At 60.3% G+C, this 17,153-nt stretch overlaps 3 protein-coding genes across 4 annotated transcripts; 1 reads left to right on the forward strand and 2 right to left on the reverse strand.

Annotated features, from left to right (window-relative positions):
• Window positions 1-383: 383 nt before the first annotated feature.
• Window positions 384-5,182, forward strand: UBE2C (ubiquitin conjugating enzyme E2 C). Its single transcript, XM_050917755.1, has 6 exons — window positions 384-481; window positions 999-1,026; window positions 1,178-1,264; window positions 1,391-1,595; window positions 4,542-4,601; window positions 4,961-5,182. Exons 1-6 carry the CDS (start codon window positions 384-386, stop codon window positions 5,017-5,019), a joined length of 537 nt encoding a protein of 178 aa, XP_050773712.1. The 3' UTR covers window positions 5,020-5,182.
• A 96-nt stretch (window positions 5,183-5,278) lies between these two features.
• Window positions 5,279-8,810, reverse strand: LOC127031001 (regulator of G-protein signaling 9-binding protein-like). Its single transcript, XM_050917679.1, has 3 exons — window positions 8,786-8,810; window positions 7,161-7,727; window positions 5,279-6,321 (listed from the first exon to the last, which is right to left on the reverse strand). Exons 1-3 carry the CDS (start codon window positions 8,808-8,810, stop codon window positions 5,807-5,809), a joined length of 1,107 nt encoding a protein of 368 aa, XP_050773636.1. The 3' UTR covers window positions 5,279-5,806.
• A 499-nt stretch (window positions 8,811-9,309) lies between these two features.
• On the reverse strand, window positions 9,310-13,728 carry TNNC2 (troponin C2, fast skeletal type). 2 transcript variants are annotated; one of them, XM_050917746.1, is made up of 6 exons: window positions 13,620-13,728; window positions 11,803-11,857; window positions 11,326-11,469; window positions 11,125-11,239; window positions 10,559-10,695; window positions 9,310-9,625 (listed from the first exon to the last, which is right to left on the reverse strand). In XM_050917746.1, the coding sequence occupies exons 1-6, from the start codon at window positions 13,620-13,622 to the stop codon at window positions 9,594-9,596; spliced, it is 486 nt and encodes a 161-aa protein (XP_050773703.1). In that variant the 5' UTR covers window positions 13,623-13,728; the 3' UTR covers window positions 9,310-9,593. The 2 variants fall into 2 exon arrangements, with proteins under 2 accessions (XP_050773703.1, XP_050773702.1); XM_050917745.1 differs by lacking the exon at window positions 13,620-13,728 and adding an exon at window positions 12,195-12,389.
• Between the last annotated feature and the right edge of the window lie 3,425 nt (window positions 13,729-17,153).

Here is a 17,153-nt window from a genome sequence, read left to right on the forward strand (position 1 = left end):
TTTTTCTTACATAGGCTCCTGTTACCCCCCCCCCCCCGGTGCCCATTTTTCACATTGTGGCCTGGTCACCCTATCCCTAGGCTGGGGTTACCCCCCCGCCCCAGCTGGATTGCCGGTTACTGGCCCTTTAAGGGCCCTGCCCCGCCTTCGGCCACTTTCGTGCGCGTCACCACTCACAGCCAATCCTGGGTAATTGACGCTCCACCGGGCCAATCCTGAGGCGATGGGCCGGAAGCCGGTTGCCTGGGCGCCCCCGTCGTGCTGCGATTGGCTGAATCAAAAAAAACGGTCTGCTGATTGGCTGAGGGGGCTGAGGTCCGTTTCAAACGCTGGAGCGGGAGCGAGCGGCCGCGGGAACGCGGGCGGGGCCAAGTAGCGCTGCTATGGCCTCGCAGAACGCGGACCCCGCGGCTCGCCCCAGCGCCGCCCGCAAGGGGGCCGAGCCCGGCGGCAGCGCGGCCCGCGGCTCCGTGGGGAAGCGGTGAGCGGGAGGGGCCGGGCGGGGCCGGGGAGCTGCGGGTCAGTCGGGCCGGGGAGCTGCGGGTCAGTCGGGCCGGGGAGCTGCGGGGCGGGATCGATCGGGGCCGGGGCCGGGGAGCTGCGGGTCAGTCGGGCCGGGGAGCTGCGGGCCGGGGAGCTGCGGGCCGGGAGGGGCCGGGGAGTTGCGGGCCGGGAGGGGCCGGGGAGCTGCGGGCCGGGAGGGGCTGGGCCGGGGAGCTGCGGGCCGGGGAGCTGCGGGGCGGGAGGGGCCGGGGTCGGTTGGGGCCGGGGCCGGGGCCAGGGAGCTGCGGGCCGGGAGGGGCCGGGGTCGGGGTCGGTCGGGCCTGGGCCGGGGAGCTGCGGGGCGGGAGGGGCCGGTCGGGCCGGGGCCGGGGCCGGGGAGCTGCGGGCCGGGCCGGTCGGGCCGGGGCCGGGGCCGGGGAGTTGCGGGCCGGGCGGGGCCTGGGCCGGGGAGCTGCGGGCCGCCCCCCACTGACCTGCCCCCTCCGTCCCCGCAGGCTGCAGCAGGAGCTGATGGCGCTGATGGTGAGTGGCTGGCGCTGGGGCTGGGCCGGGGCGGGTCTCGGCCGGTCCCGCGGGGCAGGGTGGCCCCAGGCCCGCCCTGGGGGGGGCGGCGGAGGGTGGGGCCGGGCCGGGGCGCTCGCTGGCTCCTAACCCGGGTCCCGTCCCTGCGCAGATGGCCGGCGACAAAGGGATCTCCGCCTTCCCCGAGTCCGACAATCTCTTCCGCTGGATCGGGACCATCGATGGCGCCGCTGGGACGGTGAGCGAGGGGCCGAGGGGGCACGGGCGAGCCTGCTGCTCCGGGCTGTGCAGTGGGGCCCCGTGTGTCTGCCCGGCCTGCCTGGGTCCCTCAGGCTAACTCGCTACTTCCTGCCTCCCTGCCCAGGTGTACGAGGAGCTGAGGTATAAGCTCTCCCTGGAGTTCCCCGACGGGTATCCCTACAATGCCCCCACTGTCAAGTTCCTCACCCCCTGCTACCACCCCAACGTGGACACGCAGGGCAATATCTGCCTGGACATCCTCAAGGACAAGTGGTCTGCGCTCTACGACGTCCGGACGATCCTGCTGTCCATTCAGAGCCTGCTGGGAGGTGAGGCTGCCTGGGGATCCCCAGGGTGTCCTGTGGCTCTGAGTCCCTGGGCAGCCTCTTCTCGCTCTCCTTGCTCACCCAACGCATGTTCTTGTCCCGGGCTGGCCCATCAGCTGACCAGTATTGATTGCTTCATCATTTCCTTGTGCACCTCCATCTCTTGTCTCATCTGATACTGGGACTGTCAGGTCAGCTCCCTGGGGCAGGGACTGCTCTTTTGTTAGGTTTGTACAAGGCCTTCATGGCTTTGTCCAGACCTGGGTTCCTAGGTGCTACCATGATACAAATAGAATGACAGCTACAGAGGACAGCGAGCAGGCTGGGGTGTGAGCCGGGGAGGAGGGCATTATGTGGGGAGCATGTGCTAAACACTGGTGCTAAACAACCAGTGGTGCCACTGGATGATGGAAATGCCAAAGGAGCACTCAAGGAGATGAGGACGTTGCAGAGAAACTAAATTAATTCTTTGCATCGGTTTTCATGGCTGAGGATGTGAGGGAGATTCCCAACCTGAGCCATTCTCTTTAGGTGACAGATCTGAGGAACTGTTCCAGATTGACGTTTCATTAGAGGAGGTTTTGGAACAGACTGGTAAATTAAATAGTAATATGTCACCAGAACCAAGTGGTTTTCACCCAAGAGTTCTGAAGGAACTCAAATGTGAAATTGCAGAACTACTAACTAGTCTGTAACCTATCATTAAATCAGCTTCTGTACCAGATGACTGGCAGAGAGCTAATATGACACTAATTTTTTAAAAGGGTTCCAGAGGTGATCCTGGCAATTACAGGCCTGTAAGCCTGAATTTAGTACTGAGCAAACTGGCTGAAACTATAATAAAGAACAATATTTATTGTCAGACATATAGATGAACATAATTTGTTGAGGAAGAGTCAACATGGTTTTAGAAAAGAGAAATCATGCCTCAGCAATCTGCTAGAATTCTTTGAGGGGGTCAACAAGCATGTGGACCAAGGGAATCCAGTGGATATAGTGTACTTAAATGTTCAGAAAGCCTTTGACAAGATCCTTCACCAAAGGCTCTTATGCAAAGTAAGCTGCCATGGGATAAGAGGGAAGGTTCTCTCAGGCATTTCCAGATGTTAACAAGAAGTTAGTTAGTAGGAGCATTGCCAGCAGATCGAGGGAAGTGATTATTCCCCTCTATTCGGCACTGGTGAGGCCACACCTGGAGTACTGCATCCAGTTTTGGTCCCCTGACTACAGAAGGGATGTGGAAAAATTGGAGAGAGGCCAGTGGAGGGCAATGAAAATGATTAGGGGGCTGAGGCACATGATTTACAAGAAGAGGCTGAGGGAACTGGGGTTATTTAGTCTGCAGAAGAGAAGAGTGAGGGAGGATTTGATAGCAACCTTCAACTACCTGAAGGAGGGTTCCAAAGAGGATGGAGCTCAGCTGTTCTCAGTGGTGGCAGATGACAGAACAAGAAGCAATGGTCTCAAGTTGCAGTAGGGGAGGTCCAGATTGGATATCAGGAAACACTGTTTCACTAGGAAGGTGGTGAAGCACTGGAATGGGTTACCTAGGGAGGTGGCGGAATCTCCTTCCTTAGAGATTTTTAAGGCCCAGCTTGACAAAGCCCTGGCTGGGATGATTTAGTTGGAGATTGGTCCTGCCTTGAGCAGGGGATTGGACTAGATGATCTCCTGAGGTCTCTAATATTCTATTATTCTAAATCCCAGCATAACATATGGATTGGTAACTGGTTAAAAGATAGGAAACAAGGGGTAGGAATAAATGGTCAGTTTTCAGAATGGAGAGGTAAATAGTGGTGTCCCCCAGGGATCTGTACTGAATCCAGTCCTATTCAGCATATTCATAAATGATCTGGAAAAAAGGGGTAAACAGTGAGGTGGCAAAATTTGCATATGATACAAAACTGCTCAAGATAGTTAAGTTCCAGGCAGACTGTGAAGAGCTACAAAAGGATCTCTCAAAACTGGGTAACTGAGCAGCAAAATAGCAGATGAAGTTTAATGTTGATAAATGCAAAGTAATGCACATTGGAAAACATAATCCCAACTATACATATACAATGATGGGGTCTAATTAGCTGCTATTGCTCACAGAGATCTTGGCATCATTATGGATAGTTCTCTGAAAACATCCACTCAATGTGCAGCAGCAGTCAAAAATGCAAACGGAATGCTGGGAATGATTAAGAAGGGATAGATAATAGGACAGAAAATATCATGTTGCCTCTATATAAATCCATGGTATGCCCACATCTTGAATACTGTGTGCAGATGTTGTTGCCCCATCTCAGAAAAGATGTATTGGAATTGGAAAAGGTTCATAGAAGGGCAACAGAAATGATTAGGGGTATGGAAGGGTTTCCATATGAGGAGAGATTAATAAGACTAGCACTTTTCAGCTTGGAAAAGAGACGGCTAAAGGGAGACCTGATTGAGGTCTATAAAATCATGACTGATGTAGATAAGGAAGTGTTGTTTACTACTTCTCATAACACAATAACCAGAGGTCACCAAATGAAATTAATAGGCATCAGGTTTAAAACAAAAGAACATATTTCTTCACACAATGCACAGTCAACCTGTGGAACTTGTTGCCAGAGGATGTTGTGGAGGCCAAAACTATAACAGGGTTCAAAAAAGAACTAGATAAGTTCATGGAGGACAGGTCCATCAATGGCTATTAGCCAGGATGGGTAGGAATGGTGTCCCTAATCTCTGTTTGCCAGGAGCTGGGAATAAGTGACAGAGGATGGATCACTTGATGATTCCCTGTTCTGTTCCTTCCCTCTGGGGCACTGTCGGCAGACAGGATACTGGGGTAGATGGACCCTTGGTCTGACCCAGTATGGCCGTTCTTATGGAGTAGGGTGAGTGCGTTGCTGTGTAAGAAACAGGCAGCCTCCTCTATCCTCACACTGACCCCCTCCCCTCACATCTCCCAATCCTCAGAGCCGAACGTTGAGAGCCCCCTGAACACACATGCGGCCGAACTCTGGAAGAACCAAGCAGGTGAGTGTCTCGCATCGGGGTCCATTAGGCACCATGGCTCTGGGTTACTCCTGGCTGAGCTGCCTACAGGCCCAGCACAGGCTTACAGCTGCCCTCCAGCGCCTAGGCATAGAGAGGAGGACAGCTGCCTTCAGACCTGTCTGGGTAACAATCACCCTCCCCAGGGACGGTACCTGATGGGAGGCCTGGGACTTGGCCACCTGGCTTCATTGCTGAGCTCTGGCCCAGTAGAGGAGGGTGACTTCCTCTCGCCAGCTGCAGGAGCTACATTAGCCTGAGTGGAGAGAGCCCAGGGTGAACCCCTCTGTGGTCTCCTGCAGAGTCTGCCCCTCTCCAACAGCTCTCCCCTCCCTCCCCAGCCTTCAAGAAATACCTGCAGGAAACATACGCAAAGCAGGTGAAGAACCAGGAGACCTGATGCCTGTCCAAGCTGCAGCTCTTTGTCTGTCTGTCCCTGTCTGCTCTCTGGAACTGTCCTCTGACTGCTCTGTACAGGACTCTGTATCATACGCTGTTTTTAAATTAATTCTGCAGGTGGAACCCATGGTTACTATATAAATAAACTCTCGTTTTTTAACTTTGGTTTTGCCCAGATCATAGTACTTGCATTTGGCTGGGTGGTGTCTTGGGCTGCGGTGACCCTCTCTGGCCAGGGTGCCATGGAACTGAGCTCAGGGCACTTAGAACCAAGAGGGCCTGGCTTGAGGCAGCTCTCAGCTGCTGATCTCCTGCCACCTGGGGCCAGTCACACCAGCAGGTGGGGATTCCAAGCCCAGATCTCTCTGACCTCCAGGCACCTCCATCACCACCACTGCTGTGGGTGTGGAAATGGTTCCCTGGGGCAGGGGCACTTCGCAGGCTCTACAGGGAACGAACACAAGTGGGAGAACAACGGGGTTTATTAATCCCCCAACAGTCTCCTCTGCCGTGACTCCCTCCAGGGCCGGGGGGCTCTTCACCACCCTGCAGTGCTCCCCTACCTTGCCACCGCTGTCCTACGTGCTCGCTGAGTTGACTGCCCTGCTGGCAGGGGAGCCCTCAGCCAACCTGTTCCTACCCCAAGCTAGAGCACCTCTTCCTGGTTTTCCCCGCTGGACCCCATGTGCTCAAAGAAACTTGCCTTTCTGGACTGCTGGGGCCGAGGGTCCCTGTTCTGGGTCTTCTCTTGGGCAAGCAAAGTCCTGCCCCTTTGCATGGGGGGCTGGTCATGACAATGTGCAGCAGAGTGCAGGCCAGCCCTGACGCTGCCCACAGCACCCTGGGCCACCTGCCTCCTCTGCAGCCTGTCTCTCGCTGCACGACCCCTCTGCCTCAAAGGCCAAGCTGCTTTCAGCCCCGGCCTCTTCTGTGGCCTCCACTGTCCAGACAGGGACATTGACTCTGGTCTCCATCTCCAGCAGCATGGTCCCCACATGCTCAATCTGCTCCTCCAGGCCAGGGGCAGCACCTAGCTGCTCTGTGCTCCTGGCACCCTTGCGGCTTGGCCTCCTCCAGGGCTTGTGCCCTCCATCTGTGGCCTTCCCTGTGACTCCAGTGCTCAGCAGCTGCACCCCCTGCCCCTGCAGGGGGAAGAGTTGGCAGAGATTATGGGCCCTGTGCAGGTGTTGGTGGAAGAGCTCCAGAGCTGACAGGGACAGCACCCACAGCCTCTCCAGCTCCTGCCGCTCCTCTGGGCTGGCCAGGGGCTGCCTCAGCCTGGCTAGAAGCATGTTCCACAGGCCTGCAGGGAGACATGCAATCAGTGTTACCATCCCTGGGAGGGAAGCGAGCAGAGCAGAGCACAGCACCGGATGGGCTCGAGTGGAAGGTAACCAAACGGCTGCCCTAGCAGTAAGCCAGCTGAGAATATCCTGAGGGCCAAACTGTGAGCCCTGAGTGCCAGCCGTGTGCTTGTCCAGTGGCCTTGCCCAAGACAGCCACGTGGTGTGTTCTCACCCAGGGCTGTGGTCCCATGCACACCCTCACAGGCAGAGAACTCTGCTCCCAGCTGCCAGGCAGGTCTAATGGGGTGAGGGGCAGTGGGAGGAGATTAAACAACCTCCCCACGGCCCCCAGAGGGATGAGCCCTGGATCAATGCCCCACCTGAGCTCAAGGAGCTCCCTTACCTGGAAATGGGAGCTGGCTGTTACTCTCCAGGGGGACAAGGCAGTGGCTCTCAGAACTGCCCATTACTGCGGCTAGTGACAGTCCTGGCTCTGGGGCAGAAGATGCGGGACAAGAGGGAGGTGGGCCTCGGGAGCCGGCTCCCATTTGAATGCAGAGGAAAGCAGGAGCTGGCCATGGGCAGGGTGGTCTGTGTGCTCTGCTAGACCAGCCCCAGCTGTGCGAGTGCTGTAGCCCCAGACCTGGGGAAGAACAGGTGCCCAGTGCACAGCCCCTGTGCAGTGAGCACCCAGGGGCTGGGCTGGACTGGGCGCTCCTGTGCCCTTCAGCTGGGAGCATTGGCCGTGGGGCAGCCACAGGCAGGACAGCATGGCTTCATCCCCGCTCCCTGTCCCCGTTGCCCTGCTCCTGGCAGGCAGTCACCAGGTGATAACGGGCTGGGCTCAGTTCCTTACCCTTGCTGAGCTCGTGCGCCTCCTTGCTCCGCTCCTGCAGCTCCTCCCGCAGCCGGGGCGAGTCAGCCATAGCCCCCAGCTGCAGCGCCAGCTGTCTGTGCCACACAATGACTGTGCTCAGGGAGGTGTAGGTGGCTTCACACTCCCTCTTCACCTCCCCCATGTTGTGGGAGTCGGGCACGTGGGACATCTGCCAGGGAAGGGACCCTGCTGCTGGGTGCTCCCTCTCCAGCCCCCCATGCAGCCCAGCCAGGACCTGCTCCACCAGGGCCTCAGCTGTGCGTGCCTTGCTCCAGTGCCTGCTGGTGGATGGGGACGCGGCACCAGCCGGTGGGCTGGGCTGCACAGCAGGCTGGTGCTGGGGCCTGCTGTCGACGTGGGGTCCTCCACACCTGGGTGTAGCCAGGGGGGCTGTGCCCCAAAGGGCTCTCTCATCCACTCGGGGCCTCGTGCAGGCTGGGGCCTGCTGTTGTCTGTGATGAAGGACCCCTCTTGTCAGCTCCAGCTGTTCTCCAAATGGAAAGGCGGCCTGTGCCGAAGCTGTCGGCACCCTGGAGGAGCCGGACTCTCCCACGCACCAGCACCAGTCCTGTCACCGCAATGCTATGCAGTTCTCTCGGTGGGAACAGGCCTGAGCCAGTGCTGCCAGTCCTGCAAACTCTGGCTGTCGGCGCCGCCACAGCCCGCTCCCTCGCTCCCCTCTCCGTACTGGAGTCTCCTCTGCCCGGGCCAGGCTGAGCCTGAGGCAGATTGTTAGGGGCGGGCTCTGGGGTCCCAGGGGAGCTGCAGCAGGTCTAGGCAGGCAGCCAAGAGGCACCACTGGGCATGGCGCTGCCTCGCTGTTTTCCATGGGTGGGTTTAGCCCAGGAGGCCGGAGGGGGAGTCCTGGCTTGGCGGGCTCCCAAAGTTGCATCTTCTCCTAGCTGGGAATGTGTCTTGGGCTGCCGTGGCCTGTGCTTGTGGCTCCAGGCTCCCTGGTTGTGGGATCCCACCTGCTGATGGGTTCAGGGGGCATCGCTATGGGCAGCAGGCCCAGACCCCTGGCCCAGGGCCTGCCCCAGTCTGGCTGTCTCCCGCCTCACCCTGAATGATTAAGGGGCTGTTGAAAGTGATCCTCTAAAGCATGAAGCCCCTCCTGTGGGGAGGCAGTGCCCCGCTGCCTGGGCCATGGTCGTGCATGTGGCCCTGCAGCACAGGGGCTGGCCCAAGCCTCCTTGGGGTGGGGCCGGCAGCCCGAGCTGTGATGGCTCTGGTGAGTGGAGCAGAAGCTGTTCCTGGAAGGGAGAGCAGAGGGGACCCTGACGTGCGGTCACCATGCAGCTTCTCTGCTATGCCAGGCTAGTGATGGCTGCCGAGGTCCCTGGCTTGGAGGGGCTCAGTGTGACTCACCCCCCAGAGTAACAGCGCCCCCATGTTCCCAGCCCCTGTGCCCTGTGGGCCAGTCCTGCCCTGAGGTAAAGGGATTCCTCGGTGGTGCCCTGGTCCCGGGCCCTGCCCCTCCGGCTGACCCTGCAGCCCCACAAGGGAGGGCCTGGGTTGCTGCTTGGTTCCTGCACCACAGCCCCCGTGAGGTGCAGAGAGCTGCCAGTGAGCGAGCTCCTCCCCTGCGGAAAATCTGAGCTCACTGCTGGCCTGGTCCCCAGTGGCCATGTGGGAAAGGCAGCCCAGAGTGCAACCCCCTGGGCCCCCCAGTCAGCATGAGCCCAGCTGCTCCCTGCGTGCACAGGCAGCCCAGCTGAGACCACTGCTTCTGTGACCTGTGCCTGCCTGGCACTAACCCAGGCTGCAAGCCTGGGGGCAGGGGCCACTTGTCAGGAGATGGCAGCAGTGTGGGGCACAATGGCCCTTCTTGCTGAGTGGTGCGCCAGGTGCTGCTCTGAGCGGTTACCAAGCGCTGTAGGAGGGCTGGACCGGCCACACGTGCTCATACGCACCCCAGGCCCTGGCAACACTCCCCCCTCCTCCCCTTCCCTGCCCCAACTCCAGTGACATGCGCCGAGGCCCAGACAGCTCCTTCAGTGTCATGCCCACATCCCCCCACCTGCTTCCTGCAGACTCCTCCCTGGTTGCCTGTGCTGAGGTCTCTGGCCAGAGGGTCCCCCGCCCGCTCCACTCCCCATATCAGAGCCAGCTAGAATCCAGGCTCCAGCAGGTTCAAACCTTTGACCCTTTTAATGAGGCTTCAGTACTATACACAGCGTTTACAGATGGGGGAAAGGCTCTTTCCAGCCATGTGAGAGGTGAGTCCACAGCCCACCAGCCCTGGGGCACGGCCACAAGGGAGCCAGTCTCAGGGAGCAGTGGAACAGTACAAAGTGAGCGCTTCACAGGGCAGGGGAGACCAGGTGCTCTGGCTGGAGGCTGCTCCCAAAGTGGGCTTGGCTTGGCTGTGCGGCCATGGAGCAGGGCCTGGCTTGCAGGAACATCGGTCCTTTACTGCACACCTTCCATCATCTTCAGGAACTCTGCAGACAAGCAGCCAGACACCTGGTCAGTGCCGGGGGGCGTGGGGGCTGGGGAGGGGTTGCTGGGAGCTCAGGGGCTGGGTTGGGGGTGGTGGGGGTGCACCTGTGACAAAATGGGACCATTCTTAATGGCTCCTCTGAATACTGTGTGGGGGCCTCAGTTTCTGGCCGACACTCTGTCTCCTGGCAACTAGTGGCCCGGGCCCTTCCCCATTGCAAGGGGATGCTAAAGGTGTGGGAGAACAAAGAGGTCAGGTGACCTCCTGGCCTAGGAAAGAGACAAAGGCCAGAGAGGAGGGGCTGAAGGGGGTTTCAGTTTGGGGCTGGCTGGGGACGGGAAGTGAGGGCAGATGGAGTGGTCTGGCTCACTGGGCCCCAGAATGGACGTGGCTGAGGGATCCCGTTCTGTGTACCTACAAGCTCTGTTTTAGATTGTTCCTGTCATCGAATAAACCTCTGTGTTACTGGATGGCTGAGAGTCACGTTTGACTGCAAAGTGGGGGTGCAGGACCCTCTGGCTTCCCCAGGACCCCACCTGGGTGGACTCGCTCTGGGAAGCACCCAGAGGGGCAGAGGATGCTGAATGCTCCAAGGAGAGACCCAGGAGGTGAAGACGTGTGAACTTCTTGCCCTGCAGAATGTCTGCTCCAAGGGAGAGGAGGCTCCCCAAAGTCCTGACCGGCTTTGTGGGGAGCAGTCCAGAGCATTGCCCGGGGACTCTGTGACAGCACCACACCCATCATGCAGCACAACACTCACAAACATCCCCATGCGCTGGACTATCAGGTACCCTGGCCCCGGCACCCAGCTGTGACATCCCTCAGCTCAGTGGAGAAGTTGGGGAGATGGAGCTCTTGGGACTTAGGAGAGCTCTGAGCACAGATCCTTCTGGGCAGCCCCACAAAGCCTGGGTGAGGGAGCCCTGGTCCTCACCATCAAAGTCGATGCGTCCATCATTGTTTTTGTCCCCGTCTTTCATGAGCTCCTCAATCTCCTCCTCAGTCACGCTCTCCCCAGAGGCTCGGAAAATCTCGGTCAGCTCCTCGGCATCGAGGTACCCATCTGCGTTCCTGTGGGGGAGGGCATGCGGCTCTGAGCGGGGCCGGCCGGGCGGGCGGAGAGCAGGGGCTGCAGGGGACTCTGGGCCCCCAGCCTGGCCCCTGCTCTAGCAGCCAACGCAGAAGCCTGGATGACTCAGGCTCAGAGGGAACTTGGGGCAGAGATGGGCATCCCCTGGGCTGAGAGAGAGGCAGCAACATCACTCAGGGGATAGAGGTCGGTGGCCATGGGGGAGGCAGCCTGGTTAATGGCCACTGGGCCAGGGACCTTCCTGCAGCCTGCGGGGGCAGCAGGACTCAGAAGAATTCAGCAGTGATGTGAACCCCCCACGTGGAGCTGAGCTGGGCTCCACTGCAGGTCTCCGCCCCCATCTGCGCAGGGGGAGATGCGTGTCCCCCGAGCCAGGCCGGTGGGGCTGGGCCCAGGCCATGCTGACTCACTTGTCGAAGACGCGGAAGCACTCTGCCAGCTCCTCCTCCGACTTGCCCTTGGCATCCTCCTTCATCTGCCGCACCATCATGACCAGGAACTCTTCGAAGTCAATGGTGCCACTGCCTGCGGGAAGAAGCCGCCCCAAGGTCAGGAACCGCCAGCCCCGGCCCCATCCCCAGCGACTGGTCCAAGAGGAAGACACTGCTCACCATCTTCATCCACCTCCTCAATGATGGCATCCAGCTCCTCCTTGGTGGGAGTCTGCCCCAGCATGCGCATGACGGTGCCCAGCTCCTTGGTGCTGATGTCCCCGCCGCCGTCCGCGTCGAACATGTCGAAGGCGGCCTTGAACTCTGCAGGACAGGGCTGAGTTAGCAGAACGATCCTCAGCGCCCATTGGCATGGCCAGTGCTGCTTGGCTCGGAGCCCCTGGCATCCCCCAGGTACCGAGGGGTGGGCACAGCCGTGGAGACAGCCCAGTGCCCTCCCAGGCTTGGGAGTAGGATGTGCTGGTCAGGTCTATCACCCTCTTCCCTTCCCAGGAGAGAGCAGGTCCTGGGGGAGTCCTGGGGGCAGGTCCCCCTTCAGAGTCACCCTGGGTCAGCAGCTCCTGTCCTTTCCCCTCTCTGCGGGGAGCTCTGACAGCCCCTCCTGCCCTGTGCCCAGAGGGGCTCGGTTACACTCACCCGCAATCATTTCCTCGCTGAGGAAGGACCGCGCTTCTGCCTGCTGGTCCGTCGTCTGCAAGGCAAACCAAACAGCTGCTCACCCAGAGCTCCAGCCCGGGCCTTGCCACCTCTTCTCACAGCAGGCAGGGAGCTGCCAGGTCTGTCCCCTCTCTGCAGCAGGGTGCAAGCAAGGGGGGTCCCTGAGCCACCCAGACCCCAAGCCTGAGCACTGCCAGCCACCCCCAGCACCTGAGCTCAGAGCCATGCACTCTGGGCTCGGTCGCACGTCCCAGAGCCCTGCCACAGAGCACCTGCCACCCAGGCCACTGCTCACCAGGGTCCATGGACATCCCGTGGCCCTGGGTGCAGGGCGTGTGCCAGGGAAAGGCAGGCGTGGGCGGGTTACATACGTGATTTACACGGACTATCAGCACTTCACAAGCATTGTTAGCTGTGCACCGTCCTGGGAGGTCCCCAGCCAACCTCCGCGGGGAGGCCCCATCTGACCTGCCGAGCATCTGGTGAGCTCTGTGGCTGGCTCCGAGATCCTGCAGGCCATGGGGAGGGGCCTGCGTGAACAGGCCACTCATGGCTACTTGCTGCTGCTGGAACCTGGGTCCCTCCTTGCCATGACCTGCTCTCAGGCTTAGGTCCAGGGGCAGCTCCCCCACTTCCCACAATCCTTTGCCCTGCTGGTGCACATGGTCATGTCCCCCCCCCCCACCCCAGAGTCCTCTCCCTCTCTGGGTCATTGGGATTGGGGGGAGCAGCCTCGAGGCTGGGCATGAGCCTGAGCGCCCGGCTCCCAGCTCTCACTAGCCCAGGCCAGGCTGCTCCATCGACACCAGCAGCAGGACCTGCGTGCTTGGCGTTCCCAGATCTGGACGTGTGCGTCTATTCTTAGCAGAGACTCAGCTCCCTTTTAGGGGAGCAGCGGGACGCCAGGCCCACGCACCTGTTGGGAATCGGATTGAGTTACTCCTTGAGGGCCAGGCCGAAGCAGCTGGCGGGAGCTTGCAGGCCTGCAGACGGGTGTCTTATGACTCAGAGCTCAGCTTACTGGCCAGCCTGTGCTCAATGCTGCTCCTGAATCCCAGCCAGACCTCCACTTCCTTGGAGCCGAAACGCAGCCTCCTGCCCCCCAGTGCAGCACTGACCCACCCAAGTGACTGGATGCTAGGACGCCAGGGTCCCTGTGCAGGACAGGGGCTGCCTCAGGGCTTCCTCTCTCGGCTGAGTGAGATGGGAGCAGCCCCTGCCCATTCTTCACCCAGCCCTCCTGACCCCTTAGAACCCGTGCCCTGTTCCACACCCCTGGCTCAGCACTATTCAGGGGCGGGGGGGGCAGTATGGGACAACTCTGCAAATCACAGCATCATCACCTTGTTTTCCTAAATGCTCCCCCACCACCAGCACATCCCCCACAGGCACCTTGGCCCTACCGCCTCAATCCTCCTTCATCTCATACAACCAGCCCAACCGACGTCAGCCCTGGTAACGCTCTGATTGGGAGCCGCCCTGTGCTCAGCGCTGTCGCCCGCGTGCATGATCCCATGGGCAGTGGCATCTCCTGAAGCATAACCGCTGCCCTGCAGGACTTGACCGTCCCGTGGCTCCTGTGCCAGCCTCTCCAATGGGCCTGAGCTGGCCATCTCCCACCGGGGGAACGTGCCTCCACCACGCACACATGCCCCCACAGTCCAGCCCAGCTCCTGCTCCCGGACATCAGACTCTGAAAGCACAAGCCCTTGGCCCCTGCTGTAGGGGGGCCTCCTGCAGGGCCTGGCCCCACGCTGCTCCATCGGCTGCCAGGCCATTCCCACACAGGCTCTTACCATGCTGGCTGGTCACCCCGCAGAGCCCACAGACCAGAGTCACCACGACCTGCAACACACAGACCCCAGGAGCTTCCCCTCCACCCCTGGCCCCCCAATTTGTACTGTCCTCGCCCAGCACGCTGCCTCCCAGCACCACACCATTGGGTGTCACCGGGTGCTGCTCCCACAACAGCCTATCAGCTGCCTCCCGTTAGCCCTCGCCCCCTGATTGGTGGCAGGGCCATTTTACCTAATTTAGCAAAAGCTTGATTGGCCAAGTTGTGGGGATTAGGAGCAGGTCAGGGAGTCGAGCGAGGAATTCGACCCTTCCAGGGAGCCGAACACTGGAGACTTGGCTTCTCCCTCCTGCATGGGCTAAGCACCTGCCGTGGGCTGGCCCAGGAGGGAGGGGGCTCCAGCTAGAGCCAGCTGGCGTCCCGGAGCCAGGGCCAGCCAGCCTGACAAGGAAGAGCCCACGGCCACCCGAGAAAGGGGGCGAGGGGGGGACCGACCTATTGCCTTCAGCACGGCAAGGAGGGTGACTTCCATATGGGCCCCCAGGCTGGGGAGTGCAGAGGGGGTGGGGCAGGGGAAGGCGCGGTCGAATTGGGGAAGGAGGAAGTCGCCTGCTCCCCGTCCCAGGCCAAGAACGTCTCCTGCTTTTGTGCTATAAGCTCAGGAACCCCTGTGAGCTCCAGGCCCCCGAGTGGCAGAAGCAGCCACTCTGCACCAGGCCAAATCATGCCATGCCACACGCTCTGCCCCTGCCCCTGCCCAGCCTTCAGCCTGCCTCCTTTCCTAGGTGCCACTGTCCCATGACTGGCTCATCTCCAACCCAGCTGGGACATGTGGCTTGGTGTGTTTATCTCTCTTTCCAGATGCTCTGGGGTTCCTGCCAGCCAAAGTCTACAGCTATTTGGGGGGCTGAGTTTATTCCTTGTTTCTAGCCCCCTCACCCCCAGTTCTCAGATGTCCCTGCATTGTCCTGTCTTTCCCCAGCTCCAGCGCTTCCTCAGCCCCATGGCTCCTTTGCCTGCATTCCAGGAACTGGCTCCTCACGCTGGGGCCAGAGCCCATCCTGACTGTCCTCCAAACATCTCACCCCAAGAAGCCTCCGGCTGGAGAGCACAAGGAGCAGCAGGAACCCACCTGGCTCTGCGCCCGGGGAGTGAAACGCCCTGCACTGAAAGACTGGCCTGGAGAAAGAGGGGATGGGACCAGCTTGGCTCCAAGTGGCCCCGGCATGGTGGCCAAAGGGCCAGGCATGACAGTTGTCCAGCGCTGGGTCCCGTTGTAGCACCAACTGTGCCTGGAGGCACTGTCACAGCACCATGGATGGCAAGTGCCAGCAAAGTGCCCAGGGTTCAGTCCAAGGAGGGGAGGAGGATGCCATGTGACCCTTGCTTGCTTCTGGCATTGCCAAGCCCATCCACTCCACAGTTGAGCACAGCCCTTGGGAGAAGAGCCAGGCCTGGATTTTCTCATCCACCCAGGGAGCTGCATTCACAGCATCTTCCTAATCCTTTCTCCAGGAGGGGGCAGCAGCACAGGCCAGAGGAGAGGACTGAACCCATATGCAGGCTGCTTGGGGAGGGGAACCATCACTACAGGGCTGGAGGAGAGGCTGGGAGCCCCGGCTAGATAGCCCTGTCCTGCATGGAGGCTCAGATTCCTGGCACCCTCTGGAGCTCTCCTGTCATCACTTTCCTGTTTACATGGGGATCCGGTTTCCCACCCATCTGGGATGTAGGGAAGGGTGCTGTCCTTGGGAACACAGCAATAGCAAAAGAAGGGGAACCCCAGTCCCCCTCCAGCCCTGGGGGCCCATGGGAATGGCCAGGGCCAGAAATGGCTGCTTGGAGCCCAGACTGTCCTGGCCAGGCCATTCCAGACCCTGGAGTGGATACCATGTATACAGCCATGACTGAGAGCAGAGGGGGCACAAACGGTCCATGCTGGCTGCAGGCTGAGGGAAACTTCCCGGGGCACTGCAAGGCTGGGAACCGCACAGTCAGTGCCCAGGTGTGTGACGCTTTGGGCATCAGCAAGTGTGTTACTCTGGAAGCAGGGTCGTCATCAGCGAGTCCACCCCCCTTCTCTCTGTTCCTGCTCCCCCTCCCCCCTTTGCGTGCACCAAGCCCCTGTGGTTCCTGGGGGAGGGCACAGAGCTTCCCTCTGAGGGGAATCAACCTGCATCTGACACGGAACCTGTGCTTGATCCCTGCCGGGTTAGTGGAGCTGGAGGCCAGTTTGCCCTGTCCATTTCCTAGGCCCCCACCCTGCTAAGGGCAGAGAAGGGCGCGGCCTCCTTGTGGGAGGGAAAGGTGGCTCCAGGCCCTCTCAAACCAGCAGTGGTTCTCAGGCTTTAGGGTAGATGCTGCCTAAGGGCTGAGCCTCCTCCAGCCCTGGGTGGCCACTGAGGCCAGAGCCCATAGCCCGAGGAGGCAGGAGTGGGGCCAGAGTCCAGGGTGCACTGGTCCCAGCTCCGAGTGATGGGAGCAGCTGGGCTGGGCTCCATCTGATATTAATAGACATTCCTAAGAAAAGCTGCCGAGGAGGGAGCGGGTGCCTCTCTCTCTAAATAAGGAAGAGAAGCAGCTGGGTCTAGGCTGGGGCTGGGAAGGATGCCCAGGCTGTGGCCGACTTCTGAGTTTGGAGAGACACAGAGCCCTGGGGAGCTAGCAGCTTCTCACCCATGCCAGGGACAGGACCCATGGGGCTCCTGAAGGCCTGCGGGCCCCAGGAACGGGGGGCGGGTGAGTGAGATTGAGTGTGTCTCTGTATCCTGGCCCCACGACAGTGTCTGCCAGACCCCTGGGCACCTGCCCTCACACTGCCAGCTGCTCATGCCAAGTATTGAAACATTCATGTCCCTGTGGGGAGAGTGGGAGGGGGGTCCCCTCAGGTATGGGGGTCCCAGGGCTGAGACCCCTGGTGTGGGGAGCTCCCTGAGGCTCTCTTGGATGCACTCACGCACTGGGCAGTTTTTAGATAAACCCACCCTGGGAGGATACAGACTGCTGGTCTGGTTCTGACTGGGTGCTGTGCACTGGCTCAGGGATATTTTGATCCGGATTAGGGGTATGTGTAGAGAGCCCCTGGGCTGGATCCAGATCTTGGGCATGGAGCATTGAATCCTATTAGACCAAGTTTGAATCCATACGCTGGGTTGGATCTGGATTGAGTCTGGATTGGCAGGATGGTCGGGGGCAGGGGAGGAGAAGGCTGTTACGGTTGGGTGCTCTGCGCACGGGGTTCCGGGACATCCAGGGTGGGAGAGAGGGATGGATCCGGATTGGTTGGACGCTGCTGTGTGGCTCAGGATTAACTCCGGATTGGGCGGAGGCGGATCTAGACGAGGCATCGTGCACAGAAGGGAGCCCGGTCGGGATCAGCCAGCCCCGGGCTGGGCAGGATCCGGGTTCCCGGGCGGAGGCGGAGCTGCGGCAGGGAGGATCCAAGGAGGAGCCGCGGCTGAGCGGCCATCGCAGCCTGGACCGCAGCCCCGGTGAGCAGCTCGGGCGGCCGGGGAGCGGCTCCGGGACAGTGCGG

Source organism: Gopherus flavomarginatus, chromosome 11 (genome assembly GCF_025201925.1).
Source record: "Gopherus flavomarginatus isolate rGopFla2 chromosome 11, rGopFla2.mat.asm, whole genome shotgun sequence".
Lineage (NCBI taxonomy): Eukaryota > Metazoa > Chordata > Testudines > Testudinidae > Gopherus > Gopherus flavomarginatus.

Coding starts and splice junctions, on each gene's coding strand:
- TNNC2 (XM_050917745.1), bottom strand. CDS start 12,374: ATGAGTGGCCTGTTCACGCAGGCCCCTCCCCATGGCCTGCAGGATCTC. Junction 10,696..11,124: donor TGCTTCCGCGTCTTCGACAA/GTGAGTCAGCAT, acceptor CCTCCCCCACAG/GAACGCAGATGGGTACCTCG. Junction 9,626..10,558: donor TGGACGCATCGACTTTGATG/GTGAGGACCAGG, acceptor GCTTGTCTGCAG/AGTTCCTGAAGATGATGGAA.
- LOC127031001 (XM_050917679.1), bottom strand. CDS start 8,810: ATGGCCACTGGGGACCAGGCCAGCA. Junction 7,728..8,785: donor CACTGGGGACCAGGCCAGCA/GTGAGCTCAGAT, acceptor GGTGCGTGGGAG/AGTCCGGCTCCTCCAGGGTG. Junction 6,322..7,160: donor GGCGCACGAGCTCAGCAAGG/GTAAGGAACTGA, acceptor GTCTCCCTGCAG/GCCTGTGGAACATGCTTCTA.
- UBE2C (XM_050917755.1), top strand. CDS start 384: ATGGCCTCGCAGAACGCGGACCCCGCGGCTCGCCCCAGCGCCGCCCGC. Junction 482..998: donor CGCGGCTCCGTGGGGAAGCG/GTGAGCGGGAGG, acceptor CCGTCCCCGCAG/GCTGCAGCAGGAGCTGATGG. Junction 4,602..4,960: donor ACTCTGGAAGAACCAAGCAG/GTGAGTGTCTCG, acceptor CTCCCTCCCCAG/CCTTCAAGAAATACCTGCAG.